This window comes from Magnolia sinica, chromosome 15 (genome assembly GCF_029962835.1).
Source record: "Magnolia sinica isolate HGM2019 chromosome 15, MsV1, whole genome shotgun sequence".
Classification (NCBI taxonomy): Eukaryota; Viridiplantae; Streptophyta; class Magnoliopsida; order Magnoliales; family Magnoliaceae; genus Magnolia; species Magnolia sinica.
This window is the reverse complement of record NC_080587.1, coordinates 19,224,078-19,248,022: the sequence shown is the minus strand read 5'-3', so window position 1 is coordinate 19,248,022 and position 23,945 is coordinate 19,224,078. Positions and strand designations below refer to the sequence as shown.

The window sequence follows — 23,945 nt, the reverse complement described above, 5'->3', positions numbered from 1 at the left end:
TAATAGAATTTCCAAATAAGATTAGCTTGTACAAGAAGTAAATTGTAAAATTCATCAGGCCCTTTCTCGGAACTGCCAAGAAACCTAAAAGTTCATCATCAGCCGTACAAGTTCATTGTTATGCTTTCAATATCTAGTGGAGCCATTGTATCTAAGTGCATGTTCAAAATATGGCAGGGTACACAAATCAAGATCTATAACTGAGAAATTTTAAAAAGAGATTATATCAATGGATTAGAAGAAAATCACACTAGGCTAATTAGCAGTACTAACAGAATAAAACTAAAGGAATGACATAGTGGAAATGGAAGATAAGGTTCTTACTAGGTATACCTTATAAGAATAAATAAATAAATAAATTGTAGGTGTAGGGACTTTGTATTGATTAATGGATATTGTATTCAAGCCTGATAAATAGCAATACTTTTGGGGAAGTTCTCCATTATTCTCTAAGTTGATCTATTGGGGAAAAAAAAAAACATGATAGCATGAAACCATAAATCTATTGCATGGTAGTATGCAACCACAAACATATGCACATCCAATCAGAAGTTTGTTTCGCTGCAAGTCATTTACTCACCAAATACCAAGGTTTTCCATAACACATCCAATCAGAAGTTTGACAGTTCTGATAATCGGATCAGTGATCATGTGGGCCTCCGTGAATGCGACACATGCAGGGATGTAAGTCGAGAGAGAGAGAGAGAGAGAGAGAGAGAGAGAGAGGACATGGCTGCCACTCCCCTTCTCCAAACCTCTAAAAACTAACAGGCAACAGTGAAGTTGATGGAAGTGGATCAAAAACCAGGATCAATCTAATTTACTATCAGGAGTTTCAACTCCCGGTCAAGCGTTCGAGTACCCATAGGTGGTGAAATTCCCCTAGCGTGAGTGTGTGGGGTGTGTGTGCGTGTGTAAAAAAAAAAAAAAAAAATCTAATTTACTATCCAGGATCAAAAACCAAAAATATAAAATAAGAAGGAAATCATGATATTTATAAACCAACGCTCTAATCCATCAAGTGGTAGTTGAAAACCTAGAAATGAAGAAATCAAACCCTAATAAAGACCAAATCAACAAAATAATAATAATAAACCTAGAAATTTAGAGATCAAAGATCCAAACAGATCTTACCACAAATTACACAGAAACATCACATCCAAGCAAGCAACTCAAGAGAAATGAAATCAAAGCTTCAGAGCCAAAATCAAAACACTAAAGCAACAAAAGAAAACCTACATATTACACTTGACGAGATCAAGAGGCTTGATGGCCATGTGAGTAAGGCCGTAGCTCAGGATGCCACCAAAGGCGCAGGCGGCGTAGAAAGCCGGTCAATACATCTCGATCTTGCTGAGCTCGCTACACGCTAGAACGATGAAGCCCTTGGAAACTCCATTTGAGGGAGATGGAGATGGAGACGGCATGAAGCTAGGGTTTTTGTGGAGGAATTTCTGCAAATCTATGGCTTGGGATGAAGGAGATGAGTAGAGATAGGAAGGGAGGAGGGATTGGCGAGAGCTTACAGAGAAAGCCATTGAGAGAGAGAGAGAGAGAGAGAGAGAGAGAGAGAGAGAGATGAGGGTTTGGGGCTTTGGGCTGCAGACAGAGGGAGAAGAGATGAGGGTTTGGACGATAAAGGACGCGGATTAGATACTTAACAAGTTAAGTAGCAAGACTCGCTACTGAAGTGACGTCACCAAGTTCTGTGGACCCCATTATGATGTATGTGTTGTATCCACAACATCCATCCATTTGGAGATATCATTTCAAGCCACGAACCAAAGAATGAGGCAGATCCAAAGCTTCAGTGGACCCCACCACAGAAAACAGCGGGAAGATTGATGCCCACCGTTGAAACCTTCCTAAGACACACCATGATGTTTTGTTGTCCACCCACTAGAATGCTAGGTGGGGCTCACTGTAATTTTTGTGAGAAATCCACACCATCCATCCGTTTTGAGAGATCATTTTAAGACACGGGACCAAAAATGAAGTGGATCTAAAACTCGAGTGGGGCATATGACAGGTGAGAAATCCACACCATCCCTTTTTCTAAATTTAGAATGGTTTATAATCGTTCGGCTTAAAACAGTTCCTAAACCAAAAATGTAACCATTCCAAATTTACAAATTTGGTGTAGTGGCACCGACCACCAGCCACCAGGCTCGTGGCGGGGAGTAGCCAATCCGTTTCTATCTCCAGCTAGGAACGGACAGGATCTTTGAGTAGCCAATCTGTTTCCATCTCCACCGTCCATTATATGAGCCACCTCATTTAGGCCCAGATCGACAAATTTGGATGTGATGCATAGGTAGACCACATCAAAGAGAACTATGCAATTGAGGCTAAAAAGTAGACTTTTGGCCCCGGTTCCTATGCAACTGAAGCCAAAAAGTAGACTTTTCGCCTCGGTTCCTATGCAACTGAGGCTAAAAAGTAGACTTTAGGCCTCGGTTCCTATGCAACTGACGCTAAAAAGTAGACTTTTGGCCTCAGTTCCTATGCAATTGAGGCTAAAAAGTAAACTTTTTGCCTCAGTTCCCATGCAACTGAGGCTAAAAAGTAAACTTTTGGCCTCAGTTCCTATGCACCTGAGGCTAAAAAGTACACTTTTGGCCTCGGTTCCTGTGCAACTGAGGCTAAAAAGTAGACTTTTCACCTCGGTTCCTATACAACTGAGGCTAAAAAGTAGACTTTTCGCCTCGGTTCCTATGCAACTGAGGCTAAAAAGTAGACTTTTAGCCTCATTTCCTTAGCAACTAAGGTGAAAAATGAACTTTTAGCCTTAGTTCCTTAGCAACCGAGGCTAAAAAACACATTTAGCCTCCATTTTTTCAACTGAGGCTAAAAAATTGTAGTTAAAGGCCTATTTTCTTGTAGCGCATGCATATCATTGGACCATGTAATTCCTCATAGCAACAATGTATTGTTGAACGCATTCAATACAATTGGGATGAATTTTGATTTCATAAACCAAAATTTTGGATTTAGTGAGAAGTATATGTTGTAAGCAATAGAAAACACAGAGATCATTGAAGGCAAGGGATTGAGACAAACTTCTCTAGGCGAAGGCATATCAAGTTCTGCATTCCCCGCCATTTCAAATATCTCAATCACTCAATACATTGTACATGTGACACACATAGGGGATCCAGGCAGTCTAAACCATTGGCACCATTGGAAGCAACATAGCCTAATAACCAATCACACTGATGATCTCAACCAACTGGAAGGGAATAAACACATTCAAAAGAGAGCAGTTTTGTGGCTTGCGTCGAAGGAGAAGATTATAACAACTGATTAGTCAAGAGGGGGATTTCTTTGACAATTCATTGCAGATTCCCGGAATAATCATGGCTAGGCTTGTTTGACGTAGACATGTACCCAAACACATTCCACTCTTTTGCAAAATCCAGAAATGGTTGTGCCATCCTGTGGGAAATGAGAGTTTCTATAATGAGGGAGTTTGTTCCAATAGATCAAGAAATTTTGAAGGAGCTAAATGTAAGAGTCTCCGTTCCCATTAATGCTCCAACAAGGGAAGTTAAAGGGCTCTCCTTGACTCCTTCATGACTGTTCTGAAGTATTATCAAGAAGTTGGCTAGTTGCAAACCAAATGTAGGCTAGCAAGATCTACCGTCACCCCAACAAGCCATTCAATTTGTTGAGAAACTCCCATGAGTAGTTTCAAATTAGGCTACATGATGGCGTCCAAGTACAAGAGTAACTTTTGAGCCAGCATCAATTTACGAAAGATATGGATAGAGGGTGATTCTCTCCTCACCATTCCTTGACTAGAGGAGTGTCCCCCTCCCTAGCATCTTAACCTTAAGGAAGCCGATTTCTTCTCATGAAGATAGACATTGGGTAGATTTCTCATATTCACCTTGAAGCAACTATCTTAGCATTTGTTTGGCACATTTGGGAGCTAGATACGACAATCTCATGTATTAGGATCATAGTTCTAAAGTTGTTGTGGCTTGACTAGCAACACAGTCAACTCATCTAGACGAGGTTTCATGGCCATAAGCCTTGCTCCATTGAAACCGTTGACTCAAAGTGACTCAAACGAAGTCACTTGGTTCAATGCAAATCTGGGTTAACCATTTTTTGGGGTTTTTTTTTTTTTTTCTTAAAAAGATGTAGAAGATTGAACTCGGAATTGAATCTTCATGTTGACTCAACGCCAATAAACAAATTCAAGTCAAGTCTTCAGTTATAGAAATTAAAACTATGATGGCAATCATATACCAAACACTTGATGTGTGTGTTTGTGTTTCCCTTCTCTACTAAGGCTCCCCTTTTGTAGGTTTTCTTCTTTATATTTCTCACTTGTACATAAAAGAATAATAATGATATTGTAACTAATTGGTATCCTTATTGTGCAAATAGGAGATCTGATCTAGAAAGAATATATAAACCTTTTCAATATAAATATTTTTGTATCTCTTGTATTTCTTATCTTTGGTTTTGCTAACGTAGTATTAGGGTGAGTTGAATCCTGTTTGACTTTGTCCATTTTGCCGTTTATTAAATATGAATTGTCAGTCATTTTTAGCTTTAATGGCCCATTTGCAGGTCATTGGTTGGATGGTTAGTACCAGTGTTCAAGTTGTCGGCGATATTATCGAAATATCGCCGATAGTATCGGTATCGCTAGTCTTGAGATACCGAAACCCCCTTATTTCGTTTCTCTTTGGATTATCGGCGAAATATCGCAGATATCGGCGAAAAATCGGAGATATCGGCGAAAATCTTGGATTATTGCCGATAATATCGAGATTTTTGCACTGTAGCTACCAACCACGATCCTTATCACGGGACAACTGTGGCCAACAACCCATAAATCCGTAAGAAAACCCCTCTTTCAAAAAATCGAAAAAAAATATCGAAAATAAGAAAACCCTTCTTTCGGAAAAAATATCGGAATCGAGAAGATCGCCTACTTGTTGATCGGATCGGAAGTTGGAGCTCGGAAGAATGCATCGATCAACAACGCCCGGTGCCATTCCGTTCGGATTTTCAGGTATAAAAATCCCCTTTCTGCATCAACCCTCTTTCAAAAATCTCATTTCTTCGGCGGAGATACCTCTTCCACGAAATTTTGGGGTTTTTTTTTTCTTTTTGTAAAGAAAAACCCGTAATAGATATCGGGATTTTTTTTTTCTTTTCTTTTCTTACCAGCCTGATGAGGCATGCGCACCTACGCACATGCGCACCTTTGTACACGTGTCATGGGAGTGTAATCCGGACGGTCCATGTGATGTGGAATCACATGAAACCTCGTAGGGGCAAATTTCAATACCGATCTAAAACTCTAGTAGGCTATAGAAAAGAGAAATGCAAATCAATAGATGAAACATTTTTCTTCTTTCATGGCCCACCAAAGTTTTGGATCAAAGTAAAAGTTGGGCCTTACAGGTTTCATGGGGTTTTGCATCACGTGGACCATTCAGATTTTAGACTCCCATCATGTAGGATGGCCCACCAAAAAGTTCGCACCAGTTACGTACGAACGCAGTGAGCGTATATCAACGCATTACGCGGAAAACAATCCGCGCGTGTATAAAGGCAGCCCGGCCACCGCATGTAAGGCCCACCATGATTTATTTATTTTATCCACTCCGTCCATACACGTTAACAGATAATTTTAGGCCTTTATATAAAAAAAAAAAATTTTGAGGCATATCCAATGTTTAAATGGACCACACCATAAGAAACAGTTGAATTGAATGTCTACCGTTGAAAAATATTTGGAGGGCCACGTAAGTTTTGGATCAAGCTAATATTCGTGTTTTCCCTTCTTTCGTGTCATTTTTAACTTTTGAACGGGTTGGATTTCAAATAACGTTATGGCCGGCCTTAGGATAGTTTCAATTGTAGGAATCACTCTTGAACTGTTTTCTGTGGTGGGATTTGACGCAGAACGTGAATTTAAACATGATATGCAAGATTTCAGGCTTAGATCCTACCAATTTAGAAACAATCACACAAATTCCACATCCCACATGAAAATCCAAACATTCAATTAAAAAGGGGAATCTATGCGGATCCAAGCCGACACAGGCTAGGACTGGACCAATAAAAATTATAAACCAAACGATGTCAAAGGGAAATAAAATCAACTACTCATGCATAAAAATCAGTCCCTAATCCAAGGGATTCCTTAATTTCAATTCAGGGAACCCTAAGGTGATAAAAAGGGGCAAATCAATTAGGGATCATGTAATCTAGTGTTAGGATTCATGAAAACCGGCTATGAGAGGATAAAAACCTGAGCCAAAAGATGATCCCGCGTGTGGACAGCAACAGTGGCCCAGACGGACGTGCGTGTGATCCCGGCCGCACGTGTGTGGGGCCCACTATTCAGAAAAAGGCCACCTTGGCCCTGGTCGGCCAGGGATGGACTCTAAAACCTCCAAATCTCAGCTCGATCCGATGTACGGTTTGTGCGTGGTGCTCCACCGAAGTTTCAGCTCGCCTGCGGGCCAAAATCTGGAAACCTGCTTCAACGAAGAAATCTGATGCAACAAAAGGACAAATTCGAATTATAGATGGTAGGGGAAGATGGAAAAAAAAAGATGATTGAAGATGGGGGTGAATTGGGATCGATGTGGCTTCGCACCACGGTAGTTAACCCTTCGAAAAGGGAGGGCTTCGCACCCACTTTTGAATTCTTCCACAACTCACGAAGAGAGCAGAAAAATAAAGCAGGAATTTTTTTATTAACTTCAATGAATCAAAAGAACTACAAGGGGTGCCTATTTATAGGGAGAACCCTATACCCAAAAACTCGCACCATGTGCGACACCTATTACTTGGCGATGAAGTAAACTAAAATAAAAACCAAATAAGGAAATCTAAAGCATTCACGATGTTCTAAATAATAACAATAAGCAAAACCTAAAATATAAAACCAATCCGACGAGTGGGCCACGATCATGAGATCCTATGGTGGGCTTTTCTTGACTATCGGGCCACTTTTCTGAACCAAAACTTGTCTTCTAGCTAGGAGGCCCTCCCTGGACATCGTCATCGAGCCAGATCGATGATGGGGTCCTCCTTCTATGTAGGATAGTTGCAACTGTAGGAATCACTCTTCAACTGTTTTCTGTGGTGGGGTCCAGTACAGATTTTTATCTACCTCATCCTTTCGCTCATGCCCTAAAATGATATCTCAAAATGGATGGACGGTGTGGATACAACACATACATCGTAGTGGGGCCTACAGAACATGGTGACGTCACTTTAGTAGCCGACCGCTACTCAACCTGTCAGTATCTAAGCCGCGTCCGCGCGGATCGGAAACGGATTGGCTATTCCCCTGCCACCAGCCATTACTCTGTGGGTCCCACCATGATGTATATGTTTCATCCATGCCGTTCATCTATTTTTATAGATAATTTTACGATATGAGACCAAAAATGAGGTATATCCCAATCTTAAGTGGACCACATTACAGGAAACAGTGTTGAATGAACATGGACCATTTAAAACTTTTTGGGGCCCATAAAACTTTTTAGGGCCATCCAATGAATATCTCGCCTCTTTTTGTTACCGTAAACATGTCTTTGATAGTATATCAGATCCATGAAAATGGTGGGACACACCATGATGATCAAGATGAACCGATTTTTGGGTGGGCCACAACTTCAAAATCAATGGGCAGCCGATGGAATACTTAGTGTACATGTGTGCCAGCCAAAAGAGTGGATTGATCTGATTTTCATTCCAGTTGATCATCATGGTGTGGTCCACCTTTGGCACGTAACCGATTTTGTACAATTGTGACACTTTTGCTAGAAAGAAATCATTGTATCAGAAAATAACATCCAGGCAGGCCCTAGTTCAGTTGAATGGGGATAATTTCTTTAAATTTCTACTCAACTCCTATTTTTGGGCAAAAAATAGAAAGCTCCAAAAATGATATTTTGCTGATTGGGTCAATGCATGCTTTTTGGCCCCCATTAAATGGAAACTTTCAATTTAATGTATTCTTTTTGTAAATTTTTCATTCCTAAATATGTACATATATGTATTTAGGCATGTCCTGAAGTTTCACTGAAAAATTCCACCATTTTCTCCATGTTTCCCCCTTTTTCCCTGCATTTCCGGTTATCGGCGATATTATCGGCGATAACGATATTACATCTTTATCTCCAGCCAGCGAAACTTGTAGCGACATCGACAACTCGAACACTAGTTAGTACCATACAATCAGTTTGATTTTCCATCAATCATCCATGGCAGGGATCCCTCTTGACTGGATATGATTGCCAGAACATGCCCATGTATGGTGGAAACTGGGGTCAACCACATTTTGCAAAGGTCTAGGGAGCCACTGATTGGTCCTCGAGAAGTAAACTCTATAGCTATCATGTAGAATGCCTATAAGCAAAATAATACACTACGAATTTCAAACCCACATGAACACAACAATTACTTAATCAAAAACCAAAGACTTTGTTCTACAACAAGCCCTAAGAACAATAAGTGGGATCATCCATTTTGCTAGTGAGTTAAGAAAAAAAAAATTAGAGAACGAAAATTGTATTAAGATAGGAAAAAACAGAGACAAAAAAGACAAAAAAGAAACAAAAGAGCAAAGAGAGTCTGCTGAGAGAGCAAACTCTACTACGCTCCTAAAAAGCGAAAGTCATAGTCCTTTAACAAGGATACATTGACAGCCCAATCTATTAGAAAACCTTTAGCCTTGGAAGCTACCGTATCCACGGAATTGGAAGTATTCCTAAAGCATCTCCCGTTTCTCTCTACCCACACAGTCCACCAAATTGCAAGAATTGCCATTCTCCAAAGCCGCTTCCTTTTTTTGGTCTAGGCTGACCCAAGGTGATAGGAGATTATCCGCTGTGTCCGCCAAACACCAACTGATTCCGAAGGACAAGAAAAAGACAGACCAGATTTTCGAAATGAAAGGACAATGAACTAGCAGATAGTCGATTGTTTCATCGTTTTTCATGCAACATAAGCAGATGTTGACTATCTGCATCCCCCTTTTTCTCAGGTTGTCCACTGTAAGAATCTTCTTCTTGCCAATCAGCTAGCAGAAACATACAATCTTGAGATGAGCCGAGTATTTCCAAAAATGTAAGTCTCTTGGCCTTCTTTAATAACGGATATACTTTGAAGCTAGGAATAGAGCGATTTAACAAAAAATTTACCGGATTTTTCTGGTCTCCAAATTAGATTATCAGTTGTCGATTGGCTAGGCATTGCTCTGTATGTGCATTGGAGGAGGTCCACATATTCGCTGATCTCCCAATCTTGAAGATTTCTTCTACATTTCATGGTCCATTAGATCTTGCCAGCTGTGACTATGTAGCAATCAGCAACTGAGGCAGATTTGTTGTGTGCAAGCAGATATATGTTCGGGAAGCGGAACTTTAATGGCTCGTCTCCCTCCCACTGGTCTTCCCATAATCTAATATAGTCACCCTTTCCGAGCTCGAAACTGATACCTTTGATAACTTCCTTTTTCATACGAAGAATGCCTCTCCAAAGATGTAACGCCCTATATTGTGAAGAATCTCTAGTCCACCACCCACTCTCAGATGATCCATACTTACTTTTGATGATGATATTCAAAAGACTTCCTCCTTCTATTCCTAGTCTCCAAATCCACTTTCCTAAGAGGGCTGATTCATCGTCTTAAGATCCTTTACCCCTGCACCACCTTCTTTGAAATGCTTACACACCTCTTTCCAATCTAGAAGATGGAATTTCTTCTTATCCTCCTTGTTGAACCAAAGGAAATCATGCCTAAGATTATAGATTGTAGTTAATACTGAAGGAGGGCATCTAAACAGAGACATGAAGTACAAAGGAAGATTGGAGAGAGCAGCCCTGATAAGAGTAAGCCGACCTCCTAAAGATAAGTAGCGGCATTTCCACCTAGCAAGGTATTTTTCGAACTTGTTAATGATCTTATCCCATAACATCTTTGGGGGCGCTCCAATGCATAGGGGAAGACGAACAAAAGTAGACGGGAATGAAGCCAAGCAATGAAGGAGATTCACATAGTTGTTTATCTCGTCTTCTTCCAGATTCACTCCAAACATCTTAGATTTAGCCAAGTTCACTGTCAGCCCTGATACTACCTCGAAGCATCGGATCGTTGTGCGCATATTATCGATTTTGTCGTGGGACTCTTTAGAGAAAATCAATGTATCGTCAGTGAACTGAATGTAGGAAATCAGACTGGATAGACCTGCTATTTTAATACCACGAAGAATGCCTTCTTCTTGTCCTTTAAGGAGCATTCTAGATAGAGCATCACCCACAATTTCGAAAAGAAACGGAGATAGGAGATCACCTTGCTGCAAACCTCTTGAACTTTTGAAGAAGCCTTTTGGGGATCCGTTAAGGAGGATGGAGAAGTGAGTCAAACCAATACATTCACCCATCCATTTTCTCCACTTAGAGCCAAAACCCATCCGTTTTAACATGTATTGAAGAAAGCCCCAATCGACATGGTCGTAGGCCTTCTCAATGTCCAACTTGCAAAAAATACTTTTCGATCCCGATTTGTGACTGGAGTCGAGAACTTCGTTGGCTATGAGCGCCCTGTCCACTATCTCTCTACCCAGAATAAAAGCACTTCGATTGGCTAAAATAATCTTCCCGATGACGTTCTTCAATCTAGAGCTTAAGACTTTGGCTAATATTTTGTACGGGCCTCCGATAAGACTGATGGGTCTGAATTCTTTAAAAGAAGCTGCGCCTGCCACTTCAGGGATGAGAGCTATAAAGGAGGCACCAATACTTGAAAAGAGTTTGCCTCTTTCATGGAAAAATCAGAGTGAATTACATCCCAAAAACTATGGAAAAAGGAAATAGGAAAGCCATCAAGACCAGGGGACTTGTCTCCATCCATCATGTCAATTGCCTTCCTCACTTCTTGCTCCGTAAAGGGGGATTCAAGTAAACTGCATTCTTCTTCTGTGATGTTGTCCACTTGAAGGAAATCCAACCGAGGTCTGTCCCAATCTTCAACTGAAAGCAAGGATCTGAAATACTGGATTGTCTGCTGTGCAATTTGATCTTTGTCTTCAATGCGTTCCTCATTCACTAAAATACTGCTGATCTTATTGGATTTGGCACGCATACTAGCTATACTGTGGAAATAGCTTGTGTTTTTATCGCCCTCTCTTATCCATTTGTCTCTTGATTTTTGTTTCTAGGAAATTTCGTTTTCCAATACCCTTGCTGAAATCGATTGAATAAGTTGAACTCTTCTTCAAAATAGCTCGGAAGACATTGGAACATTTTATGAGGCTACGTCAATCTTTTGCAATTCGGAAAACATAGAGTCCAATTCGGAATTCCTTTTGTGATGCTGAGTATACTTCCACTACTTTAACTTTTCTTTGAGGAGTCTTAAGTTTGGAGAGGAGTCTATGGCCTGCATATCCTTCCACCTGAAAAGCCATCCACCAATTTGAAATCATCTAAATGAATCCTTCAATCTTGAGCCAGGAGGAGTCGAACTTAAATGGTTTAGGACCCCAATTGTTGTCGTCAACCGAGAGTAAGATCGAACAGTGATCAGAGGTTGTTCTCGCTGACTGAGAGATGAAAGGGAACGTTTCCAGCCATTTAGGAGAGACCAAAAATCTATCCAATCTGGAAAGGATCGGATTCGCTCGCCCGTTAGTCCACGTGAATTTGGCTCCTAGTAATGGAAGATCGACTAACTCCTGATTTTCTATCCAATCAGAGAAAGCCCTCATAGCTGAAGAGACCTTTCTGCTGCGCAAGTGTTCCTCCGTGTATCTAATGATGTTGAAGTCCCCGACTACACAACATGGGCCTGAGAGAGACTGTCTAGGAGAGGTCAGCTCTTCCCAAAATTCTACTCTGCTAGAATCGATGGAGGGGCCATACACAGAGGATATAAGACACCTCAAGTTATTCGGTGGAGGGGCCATACATAGAGGACATAAGACACCCAGTGAGTTAAGAAATTAAAGACAGCTTCATAGTAGATGGATAATAATTTATAGAATCCAAATCAATTGCCCACATGCATTTACAAGTGGCTTGTGCAAACGATGCCACAAGTGCCAGTAGGGCCAACAAAGGTAATATCCAAGCCATTAGGTGGGTCTAACTATGTAGATGTTCTCACCTCATAATAAATCTAGTCCATCTAGCAGGTGGGCCATGATATTAGAAACAGATGGAGGATAAGAAAACCATAGCCTGGCAAAAATCCATCATGGCTAAGCTAAAAAAGATCAGGCGGAACTTCCTTTGACAAGATTCAGTAGATAATCATAAATTCCATTTGCTAAAATTGGAAGAAGCGTGTAAACCAATGGTTCAAGAGCATGTAAGCTTGTGAGATTCGGAGGCAATGATAGGGCACTATTAGGAAAGTGGGTCTAGAGTATTGGAGTAGAGGGAAGGTAACTTGTGAAGAGAGACATTGGGTCATGGATATGAATATTGGTACCGTATCAACTGATACGGCCGTATCGTATCCATATCGACACGAGACGATATGGGAAATGAGGTCATATCGAACCGACAAAAAAAAAAAAAAAAAACCCAACTCGTATTAGCCTGTATCAGCCCTTGTTGGCTGTTACAAGGAGTATCGACACCAATATGCCCATAAAAGCCTAATTTTGCTCTTTATTTTTTTCAAAATTTTACTCATGTATCCTCCTCCTATTCTTCTTCTTCTTCTTCATTTAAACCATGGAATAAGTTAAAAACACATTTAATGCTAGATCTAGACCTATTTTGGTATCAAAACAAATAATTTGAATGGGATTTGACAAATCAAAATGAAGTGGACCATTATGGAAAAAAAACAGAAAGAATGGTAAACCTTCGCTTTCTTTTTTTATATTTTCATATTCTTTTTTTATTGTATTTCAATGTAATGGGCCCTCGTTCACCAAATCATGCTTGTTTTGTGTTCAAATACATGCACGGTTGGTCATTGGAAGTTCTCAATAGGGTAAAACAAATCGTAATAGAATGGGCGCATGCAGTTAACATTTTGCCTGCTGATCAGTTGCCTGTTAGTTGGTTGAGTTGTTGATGCATGGAGATGTGATGGCATAACCCTAGATGCATGTATAATCAGCATGAAGAGATTCAAATAAATTAATTAATCAACTAACTGTTTTCAATTAAGAGGATTAAGAAAATCTCAACATAGAGATGAAATCATTCCATCGGGATCATGCCCCTTAGCATAAAATCACGTAAACAATAAAAAAGGGAGAACCTAGAGATATGATGATATCCCAGATGTATCATAAGTCAGTCCCCAGTCAAGTTTGGATCTGATTCTCCTAACTAGCCATCCCTCTTTTCTGTTCAAACCAAAAGGGAATATCCAGAGATGAACGAAAGGGATGAAGAAGAGATAGGTTCGAGATATAGAAGGTACAGATTCTAGGGAACCAAAGAAAAGAAAATGACAAATTCTTACCATTTCCTGCATCTCAAAAATCTAGAAAGAAGGAAACCTAAAACCGATGTAGAATCCTGAGCTCCCAAGGGCCAATCTTGAAACTCTAATATCTTTGATAAAAGATGGGAAAAAAAAACATACGAATTTTTATTCATTTTATGATAAAATACGGTTTCTCACAATGTATATATAAGCCAGGGAAAAAATAAAAGTGCACTAAAGCCCCTGAAAACGAGGAAAAGAACAAAAAACACTTAAAACTAAAACACCCGTGCAACAGGGTGTGAAATCCACCCCATGGGCCTGCAGTCATGCCGCTCCTGCACTCGTAACGTGTCAAAAAATGGGTCTGATGGACCCGACGTCCATCCACATCAACTCCTCCGCTCCGGTACTCTGTCAACGACACCTCCTCTGATACACTTTAAAAGGTGCACCACTGATGTCCGCATCAGTTGTAAAGGTTTCTTTTTGTCATTTTGCTTTTCTTTGTCTTGTTTCTTTTGTATTCTTTGGCCTTTGGCCTTTCTTTTAATAAATTTCATTATCATCGCTTCCAAAAAAAAAAAAAAAAAATGAAAAGAAAAAGAAATTTGCGGCCGAGTGTTTTTAGCTATACATTTGTTTCGTTAAGATGTTAAGGTTTAAGTATGGATGTTGAGATGGATGAGTGGTAAGATAAGGATAGAACTAAAAATGAAACATTCAAGGGGATTAAGGAGTAGCACTAATAGGCAGTAAGATGAGAGAAAGTAGACTAAGGGACCAAGAGCTCCGATGGTTAGGAGGGAGTTGGTATAAGTTGAGGGCTCTAAAAGGGCAAGGGAAGGCCTAAAAAGATGTGGGTGGAGCCATGGAGGTAATAAGAAAATACTTGATGACCTATGATCTAATTGAAGTTATGGCCCTTGTTAGAGTAGAATCGCAGAAAAGGATTCATGTAGGCAACCCCAAGTAGTTGGGATATTAGATAATGATGATGATACAATGACGACAGTTGTTTCCTTAATGGTGGTCCACCTGATAAGTGGACCAACCCAATTATTGGGCGAGACAATCCACATAATGTTACACTTTTGATGGATTGGATCTCATATCAATTTCTAATGCTAGCACATGTGTGGCGTGTACAGCTGCCTCCTGCATGCATGTGGACTTAGCAAAGCTCTATATGCAAACTTCAAAAGAGCATAAAAGGAAAAAAAATACAGAAGTTCACACAAAAAGCTGAAAACATTTTTTTAAATGACAATAGGGTGCCCCAGCCCCTTTTTTTAAGGCGAGACTAATCCCTGCGGATGCATGCAATCACCCACAAACCAGTGCATCAGGTAACGCATAGAGAGGGAAATTGAACTAAAAAACTAAATAAAACTGATGGATGGCGATCAAGGACGAAAGGCCTTACACTCAGTCGTAATTTGCATCCATAAGAAAATCCAGGATTCCAGTTGTAGTTTGCTTTCTATCAGATGAAGCATGGCATCTTCAACGCCATTCTAACTTTACTCCTTGCTTCTCAAATGTCCATAGCAAGTGCAGACATTGCAAACGAGTATCAGCCCCATCTAACAAACAACAAATACCATGCATGTATTTGATGTTGATCAAGGCCCACATGCCAAATTGACTACTTTTTTCATTTTAACCATGCATTAATGTCCACCAGCCAGCCACTTAGGACATCAGTTCGGTATAGTTTTTGGTTTATAATTTTGACAGTTTGATTTACAGTTATACATGTATAAGAACCATCACATTCATACTAAGAACCATCACATTCATACTAGAGTATCATCGTTTTTCCCATAAAACAAACCCAATTGATAAATAGCGTCCATGCTTTGAAGCATAGTTCTAACACTAGCTAACTTGAGTCGAAACTCAGCTGAGTCAACCTGAATTTGCAAGATATCAAGCCGGGTCAACAAGAATTCAGTTCTAGAAGTGGTTTGTTTCCAACTCAAAGAGACTCATCAAGTCAATCGACTGACTCATATGACTCAATGCGACTGGCGGTGACTCACACTGAGTCACTTGCCTTGTTAAAGGTTTTATTAAAAAATATACATGGAAGGGCTGTGTGAATCGGCCACTTGACCTCTAGCACAAAAAGCAGCACCCTCAACCCGCATCCTATTCAGTGTCTAGTTGTTTGTTTCTCTATTTCATATTACTTATATACTAAATGTAAGTATTTTACATATTTACTACTAATGTTAATATTTTTTATTTTATAATTATTAGATACCGAGTCAAGTAAAGTTTTTGGGCTTTTGAACTATGCTTTGAACAAGACATCCATTATGCCATCCAAAGACATATCTCATTGAAATGAAACAGATACAAAGAAAAGGGCGAGGATTACTGACTCTTATGTCACCATTCTCAGCATCTATGAATCGGTACACTGAACCTGGCTGTTGATACTCGAGATATCCTTCAGCAGCCTCGATGTATTCCATAACTGGCTGGTCCCACTGATCTTCCCTCTTGGAGGCCTCCAATTCTAAAGCTGCCCCCCAATTAAAAAAGAAAAAGAAAATTGATTAATAAAAAAAAAAATGGAGCTGATATCTACAGCCTATATGTTTTATAAATTGACCCACTCTTCTACAACCTACTACTCTATTACCAAAAGTAGGAAAACAGAGTGTCTATCAAAAACATGAGATGTATTTAACATTAAAAAAATCTAGAATTCTGCATTGAAAATCTCAAATATATTTTCTACACTCATTCTTGTACTTCTTAGTATTAGAATGGTAGACCCTTGGTACTACCCTACCACCAACAGTAGGGAAGTGGATTGGGCGGTGACTGCAACACCACCCAGCTAGGTTGTTCTGGGAGGTGTTGGGTGCTGTGGGGCCAACCGTGGTGTATGTGTTTTATATCCACGCCATCCATCCTTGTTGCCAGCTCATTTTAGGCTATAAGCCCAAAAATGAAGCAGATCCGAATCTCAAATGGACCACACCACAGGAAACAGTGGGGATATAATGTTTATTTACCATTAAGGGCCTGTTTGGATGCCTGTAAGTTCTTTTAAGTTGTAAGGTGAAAGTTACTTACAGGTAACCTGTTTGGATGTAAGTTGTAAGTCACTTACAGGTAAGTTAGTTTTTCTGTTTGGATAGCCTGTAAGTTACTTACAGGTAGAAAGCTGTATATTCACATCGAGCAGAGCTGAGATTGGGGAATCATTCTAAAATGTTATAATCATATAAAAAAAACATAGGATCAAATATGTTATTTTGTTAAGCCCATCAAGATGAATATTTGAGATAATTATTAAGCTAAACCAATCATCAAGTGGGCTATAAAAGTGGGCCCACAAATTCAAAATATCTATAATATGGAGTAATAACTCAATTTAAGCATTGAGAATAAACTTAAAAATATTAATAGAAAATCTAATAATTAAATTACATTACCAATGTCTTCTTTAACTATAGAAATTACATTTAAAATTTTTTACTAGGGAATCATCCTCTCCAACCATTCATTCTTTTGAATAGGACTTACATGATCTAGGAACGTAGAAGCAAAATGCGGTCTTTCCGCAAGGAATGTGTAGGCCCTATACATCATGTCAGAATCAATGGTTGTCATATTCTCCAACTCATCCCATAGTCTTCCTGTTGTTTTAGTTTTGAATGAAACATATTCATCCATTGTTTCCTGTACGCATTCAAACTTTTCAATAACAGTTGATGCAATAGAGCCATTCTTCTTCTTCTTTAATGGCCTTGGAGCAGAGTTTCTCACATCCCTTTGACCGCTTCCTTCGCCATATTGATATTGACCTTGTGTTCCGTCGGAATATACATCATCGGGTGGTGCAAATGGTGTATATGATTCAGAGGGGTATGAGGACAATGGGATGGCATCCATGTAATGAGATGAATGGAGGACTTCTTCCTCAAGATCGGATGTAGTTCGTGCTGCGTTTCCTGTAGCAGAATTGTCCCCACATATAATATCAAACTGAGCTAGCAGTGGAAATGGCTTGTTTCTGATATGAATAGCTTCAGGTTTTGCCTATAAAATAAATGGAATTTAGTTAGTTTTCACTGTATATGAATGACTTCAAGTTTTGAATGAACTTCACCTTGATGAATTCATCCCAAACGTCTGGTTCAGCGGTAACACATTTTCTTTCTTCATCCCAACCGAAGCCACTTTTGCTAAGTGCAAGCTTTGCCAAGTTATATTTCTTTTTAAGCGTTCGTAACCGATTCCTGCACTTTTCTCCATCCACTTGCACAGAAAATGTCTCCATCACAATTTTTGCTACTTTATTCATACTAGCTTCTCGAAAAGCGTTGTCAGATTTTTTTTCCCAGCGATACTTCCTCAACTAGGCGTTTGCCATACATTCATCCATGTATGATGTCCAATTAATTTGTGTCTTTCGGCCACTGCTGCTTGCCTTTGCATTTCGTGACATACCTTAAAACATTGTACATTTAAACATTAAAAACATGTAAAGCCACATAAGATATAGAAATATAATATAAATTGCAAATAGATGTAGAAATATTATAAATTGCAATAATCTTTCTATTAGCATCCACATTCTAAATATATATATGACTAATTGATGTTTTGTTCTGACTTATATGATTCCCACATAGCCTACACAAGTCCAAGTCGAAATTCCCTCCATCTTTGTTTTTCCCTCCTAGCAGCCGCAGATTCATTTCGGAAGTCGCATTCATTCTCCTCTTCACTACTCTCATTACCTTCATCTTCATGCATCTCACTTTCATCTTCACCATCACCGATATCATCGTTATTTTCAAAATCAAGCTCTTGATCACGTTTTTCATTGATAATATGATTGTGTAGGATACAACATAAAGCGACTATATTGACTTGTGTATTTAAAGGATAGCCTGAAGCAATCTTCAATATGGGAAATCATGCCTTCAATACTCCAAAAGCGCGTTCTATAGCATTCCGCAATGAGGAATGACGAAGATTAAACAACTCTTCCTTTGTCCTAGGTTGACAACCTTGCCTAAATTCTTTTAGATGATACCGAACGCCACGGAATGGTGATAAACAGCCCGGCGCATTCGCAAAACCAGCATCTACTAAGTAATATTTGCCTTTAAAAAAAAAAACACACTTTAAAAGTCATGTAAATGTAATCTGCTTATTAATTAATATATATATATTTATATGTCTACTTAGATCAATACCTGCTGGGACAATCAATTTGTGTTGTCGGTTAAGAGCATCTGCCAGTATTCGTGAATCTGAAGCCGATCCCTCCCACCCTGCTAGTACATATTGAAATGTTAAATCAAAAGAGCAGCTTGCTAACACATTTTGGGAAATAAATCCCTTTCGATTACGCCACTTGGCTTGCTCTTTTATAATAATCATCGCTGGAATATGTGAGCAGTCTATGGCTCCAACACATTCCTTAAAGTACGGGAAAAACCTCGTGCTATTCATTATTTCGGGTGGTAGACCATTTCTAGGTGGTTTTATAATATTGCGTTGTAAAAGTACAACTACATTAAGCATTCTGTTAAAGTGACGACTAATTGTTTCCCCAGAATGGTTAAAATGATGTTGCATGACACGGTTCTTAATATTATGGCTAATTATATGAAGAAAAATTACTAAACTCTTCTTCTGGTGATACGCCAAATGTGCCTCGCAGGTTACTCTTTTCTTGTATCATATCACGAAGGCTAAAGAAAGCATCTTTGTGCATACGAATGTAGTTAAAGCATGTTGGCCTCGGTCCATTAATAATCGCATTCGCAGCCTGTGTGCCTGTCCAATTTCGTTGATGTTCTTGTGATTCTTCTAACATATTGTTTTTATCAAGCCAAACAGTCATTAATGCACAAGCCGTAGTCATTGAAGACATAATATGAAAATCCATCTCAGAATCCGAATCCATTTCGCAAATAGATCTAAAAATCAAAGAATAAATATATAGTAAGATAAGTTAAAGATTGAAACAAATGATTGGCAAGGTCACAAAGAACCATACAAAGAGACCACAGTTGGGTTCAGGTTGGTTCCATGTGGTGGACCCTGTTAGGTTTTTTTAGTCCCGAAGTTTTTCTTGTAATTTCAAAAAATAGGCAATTATCTTTTCCATCTAGCTCAATTCAAACATGTTTGAGCAGTTTTTTCAGCTCTATTGCTCTTTTTTTACTGTTGAGAACTCTTTATTTTCGGTAGTGTACTTTTTCTATCTGCAATAATCTGTTGAAGAGTTGTGTGTTTTTTTTTTTTTTTCATTTTTGGCTATGACGGGAATTTCAGTTGATTGTTCCACCCATCCTCAGTAATTCTAGTCATTCAGTTTATCCTTTTCCAATGTTGAAAGTAGTTTTTATTGTTAACCAGTGTACTTTTTTCTATCCAAAATCAGTTTATGAATCTTGGTTTTGTTTTGTTTTGTTTTTTGTTTTCTATTGATATGAATATCCATTGATTCCATAACTAATCGGCCGCCCCCAGTAATTTATTCAAGTCCTCCAGTTTTTTTTCTCTCAGTTTTTTCTAACAGACTCGGCATTTCAGATTGGTTCGACTTCAGTCACAGACTCACAGATGATATGATCTGATAAAGTAATTTAGTTTCTAACTTTCTATTTTTCATGATTTCCTTGTCAGGTGAATGTAGTGTTATTGTTCTATAGTATATGTTTTTCTATAAAAAAATTTGCTATACACAAGCTGTTTTTATATTATGAATTCTGAAGTTGGACTTGAAGGGAATGCAATTAAATTATCTTCAAGTTGGACTTGAAAGGAATGCAACTGCATTTTGAGGCTACTTCTTCGATGTGAATGCTAGGCAACAATAACACCATTAGTATTTGTTATTTCCTCTTGACTAAAGAGAATGGTCATGGTTCAATTCACTTGTGCATCCAAAAGCAACCTTTTTTTTTTTTTTCTTTTTGTGAAATGTTGCTCTTGATGCTCAAGCTCACTTACCCTTTCCTGATATTTATCTTTTCACTCTTTTTTTTCCAACTCTATACTGCAAGAAAATCTGGATTCACATGTTAAAAGATGCCCACTGCTGAAACAAGCACAAGCCTTGCAAATGCAACCTTTCTACCAGATGGGCGTCAATGGTGGCAAAGATGAGGTTTGTTCTACATCATATGCTGGCACAGAGACAAGTAATTCCAAAGAAGTCAAAGATCCCATATCTTCAAAGTCCTCCCAAGTAAAGATTTCAAGCATCAAACCATGTTCAGAATCTTTGGACATCAGTTCAGACATGAAGAGGGGCGCAATATATAAAATGAGTATACCAGAATTTTAAAGGGTATGACCTTGCTGGATGGTCAGTTCAGACATGAAGAGGGGAGCATTTTAAAGGGTATGAACTTGCTGGATGGTCCACACTGGACGGTTACATGACAACTTCCAGACATGCTTCTTGATTTCATGAACACCACATATTAAGTGGAGAATGCAATAGGCAGCCTCACATTAAGAAACTAATGCTAATACGTAATGGAAACAAGAAACTATATGTTTGATTGTGCTGAATTCATACAATTTCTAATCATGGGAAAAGTTAAAAGTTTGCATTTCAAGCAAGGTTCCCAAATAGCATATATAAATATGATAAAGGTCAATTAGCACATGATTTATCCAATCGGCTATGAAATGGTTTCAAGACCCTGAAGATTTACAGAGCAAAAGAAAATCTTGTGGACAGGAGAACCCATACCAGGAGCCGAAGAAAAAAAGCTAATAAAGAAATCCAACATGATCAAAACTAATGTAGTAAATCTAGAAAAGAAGAAAACATGCCTGAACAGAAACTAATGAAGAAAACTAAGATGACAAGTGAACCAATGAAAAACTAAGAGAGAGAATGAGAAAGTAGCGAAAATAAACTAATGAAAAACCAAGAAAACAAGAGAAGGCAAGCAAAAAATAATGCAAAAAGAAAAGGAAGAAACTAAGAGATACAGTGAGTAGAAACAAGTGGCAAAACCAATAAAATAGAGAACTGCAACAGAAACCAATGCAAACATGAAAGAAAAATACCAAGCAAACAGAAACAAATTATGAAATTCCCAGTATGTAACAATCGGCTATGAAACCAAATTAGGACTGGTTTCATGAGATGTAAGCAAAAATATTCAAGATGCACCATTGATGTTTAGGACCACTTTCAATGAAATCCCAAATTAGGACTGGTTTATCCAATCCGTCCATCTATTTCTTCGTCTAAAATTAAGTATTAAAATGGATGGACAGTGTGGATCAAATACATATATCATGGTGGATCCACAAAGTTTACACATTACTCAGCACATGATTCCTTCCCGCATAATACCCAGCCGTGCACCATTTGGCAAGAGTTCTTTTGAGAACTTTTTGAGAACTCATAATACATGATTTGAGTCCAAAATTCGAATGGTCCACGTTATGCAGAACCCCATGAAACCCCCATTAGCCAACTTATACTTTGATCTAAAATATTGATAGGCCATGAAAAAAGAAAACACTTTCCTACCTTGATTTGCATCTCTCTTTTCTATGGCCCACCAGAGTTTTAAATCAGGGCACAAATTGGTCCCTAAACGTTTTCATGGGATGCTGCATCACAAGGTCCATTCATATTAGAGGCCCATAACAGGTGTGAAAAAATGCGCACGTGCGCAGGTGTGCCAGCGTGCCTTATATATTAACGTCAAACCACTCCCGTTTTCAAAGGAGAAAAAAAGGGTGGATGAAACCCTACCATTTCGAGAGGAGAAAAGACGGAAGGCACTACGCAGCAAGAGATTGCAAAGACGGATAGAGATTGCAGAGACGGAGAGAGATTGCAGAAAGGGAGGGGGGGAGAGATTGCAGAGAGGGAGAGAGAGAGAGAGCTTGGGATGGAGAGACGAAACCTGCAATCCCCTTTTTATAGAAGCTTATCAATGGTGGTTGTTGGTGTGGTAAATGGCAGTTGTTGGTGCGGTAATAATGAAGCTTTGCTGCGCTAATAGTGTTGTAGGATGTGGATTGGCTGAACTGCTGCAAGGCTTGCTGGAGTTCCTTCAATGGCTGCTACTTCCTCTTCATTGGCTGGAGCTTCATGGCTATAATGGTGGTTGGTGGGTCGGTGCATTTCTCCCTCTTCCCCTCTTTTTAAAAATATGACCGTTGAGCCTGTAAGTGACTTACAGGGAAGTGACTTCCCACCCCCCTCGCCCTGCAGTTTTTTGGTAGATTTGCCTATAAGTGACTTACAGGTTGTTACTTATAGGCGATTTTTCTCCCCCAAACACCACCTGTAAGTGACTTCCCACTTACCCAACTTATAGGCATCCAAACAGGCCCTAAATGTTGATAAGATCACATGGACCTGGATGAAGGAAAGACGCACATATCAACTTGATCCAAAACTTTTGTGGCCCCCAAGAAGTTTTTAATGGTGGACGTTCAATCAACCCTGTTTCCTGTAGTGTGGTCCCTTTGAGTTTTTCATCTGCTTCATTTTTAAGCCCATCCCCCCAAAATGAGCTGGCCAAACGGATGGATGGCGTGGATAAAACACATACATCACAGCGGGCCCACAGCGCCCAACACCACCTAGCTGGGTGGATTTGGGGTCACCACCCGCTCCGCTTCCCAAAAGTAGATAGGTAGGGCGTGTCTATCAGAAACATGGGGTGTAATTATGTTATCATTTGAAAATCAAGAAATTCGTGTGAAAATCTCAAAACGGAAGAGAAAGAGAGAATGAAATAGAACTACAAATTTCTTTTCTTTTTTTTCTTTTATAATTACCATTGCAAGTTCAAGCATTGAATCCGTCTGTGATGGAAAGATTGAAGTGGAAATCGAAGCAGTTGTATTCGATGAAAATTACGCTTTTGCCCTTGCCTTCTGCTCCTTCTATCTCCATCCTGAGACTGGTGTTTTGTAGAATCCACGGCTCTTTGCTGAAGGAGTGAATTCAAGGTTTTCAAGGGTTAAAAGTGGGCTGGCCCATTTCGGCCAAATTCGAGTTTGGGCGAGCGGAGCACTAGTTCTCTGGATTTGAACCCGATAGTTGAACGGGGCCGGATCTGGGTTTTGATATGGACATAGGCTTGGCCAGCAACGGTGGCAATGGGCCAAGCAGGGGCCAATTCGGCTTGGGTCGCACCCTAGCCTGACCCTAGTTCACTATGCCCTGCCCCGGCCATATCCCTAATCGGTACAAAAAGGCCTCGCGTGGACCCTGGCTCAACAAAGCTAGGGCAGCCCCTACACCAAAATAGGGCAAAAGGATTAACAAAATAATTTATGATTTTGGAATTTCTATTCTTAGAAGTATTTCACACACACGCGAATATATATATATATAAACTTGGGCTTGTTTTTGTTGTATTGGTAAGAAAGAGCTCTTTGATACCACATGAGTATTTTTTCCATGATTTTTAAAAATTCTACTGCAAGTGAAAATCCCAAATTCATTAATTATTTTTCTCCTGGCTTGAGCCCAATG

The 23,945-nt window shown here is 39.3% G+C and overlaps 2 protein-coding genes and 1 long non-coding RNA gene across 3 annotated transcripts; all 3 read right to left on the bottom strand.

Annotated features, from left to right (window-relative positions):
- Positions 1–11,303: 11,303 nt before the first annotated feature.
- On the bottom strand, positions 11,304–11,951 carry LOC131226846 (uncharacterized). The gene is made up of 2 exons (XM_058222565.1): positions 11,547–11,951; positions 11,304–11,441 (listed from the first exon to the last, which is right to left on the bottom strand). The coding sequence occupies exons 1-2, from the start codon at positions 11,949–11,951 to the stop codon at positions 11,304–11,306; spliced, it is 543 nt and encodes a 180-aa protein (XP_058078548.1).
- A 2,600-nt stretch (positions 11,952–14,551) lies between these two features.
- On the bottom strand, positions 14,552–23,446 carry LOC131227873 (uncharacterized). The gene is made up of 3 exons (XR_009162556.1): positions 23,243–23,446; positions 15,826–15,968; positions 14,552–14,971 (listed from the first exon to the last, which is right to left on the bottom strand). It is a non-coding gene; the product is annotated as an uncharacterized LOC131227873 (long non-coding RNA).
- LOC131227872 (uncharacterized protein At2g29880-like) lies at positions 16,489–18,024 on the bottom strand. Its single transcript, XM_058223704.1, has 2 exons — positions 17,568–18,024; positions 16,489–17,497 (listed from the first exon to the last, which is right to left on the bottom strand). The coding sequence occupies exons 1-2, from the start codon at positions 17,760–17,762 to the stop codon at positions 16,934–16,936; spliced, it is 759 nt and encodes a 252-aa protein (XP_058079687.1). The 5' UTR covers positions 17,763–18,024; the 3' UTR covers positions 16,489–16,933.
- Positions 23,447–23,945: the final 499 nt, after the last annotated feature.

Bases quoted from the DNA above. Each gene is read 5' to 3' on its own strand.
- LOC131226846 (XM_058222565.1), bottom strand. From the start codon at position 11,951: ATGGCCCCTCCACCGAATAACTTGAGGTGTCTTATATCCTCTGTGTAT. The intron at 11,442-11,546 runs GTTGACGACAAC...ATGGCTTTTCAG, and splicing joins ACTGTTCGATCTTACTCTCG to GTGGAAGGATATGCAGGCCA.
- LOC131227872 (XM_058223704.1), bottom strand. From the start codon at position 17,762: ATGAATAAAGTAGCAAAAATTGTGATGGAGACATTTTCTGTGCAAGTG. The intron at 17,498-17,567 runs GTGAAGTTCATT...TTTATTTTATAG, and splicing joins TTTGGGATGAATTCATCAAG to GCAAAACCTGAAGCTATTCA.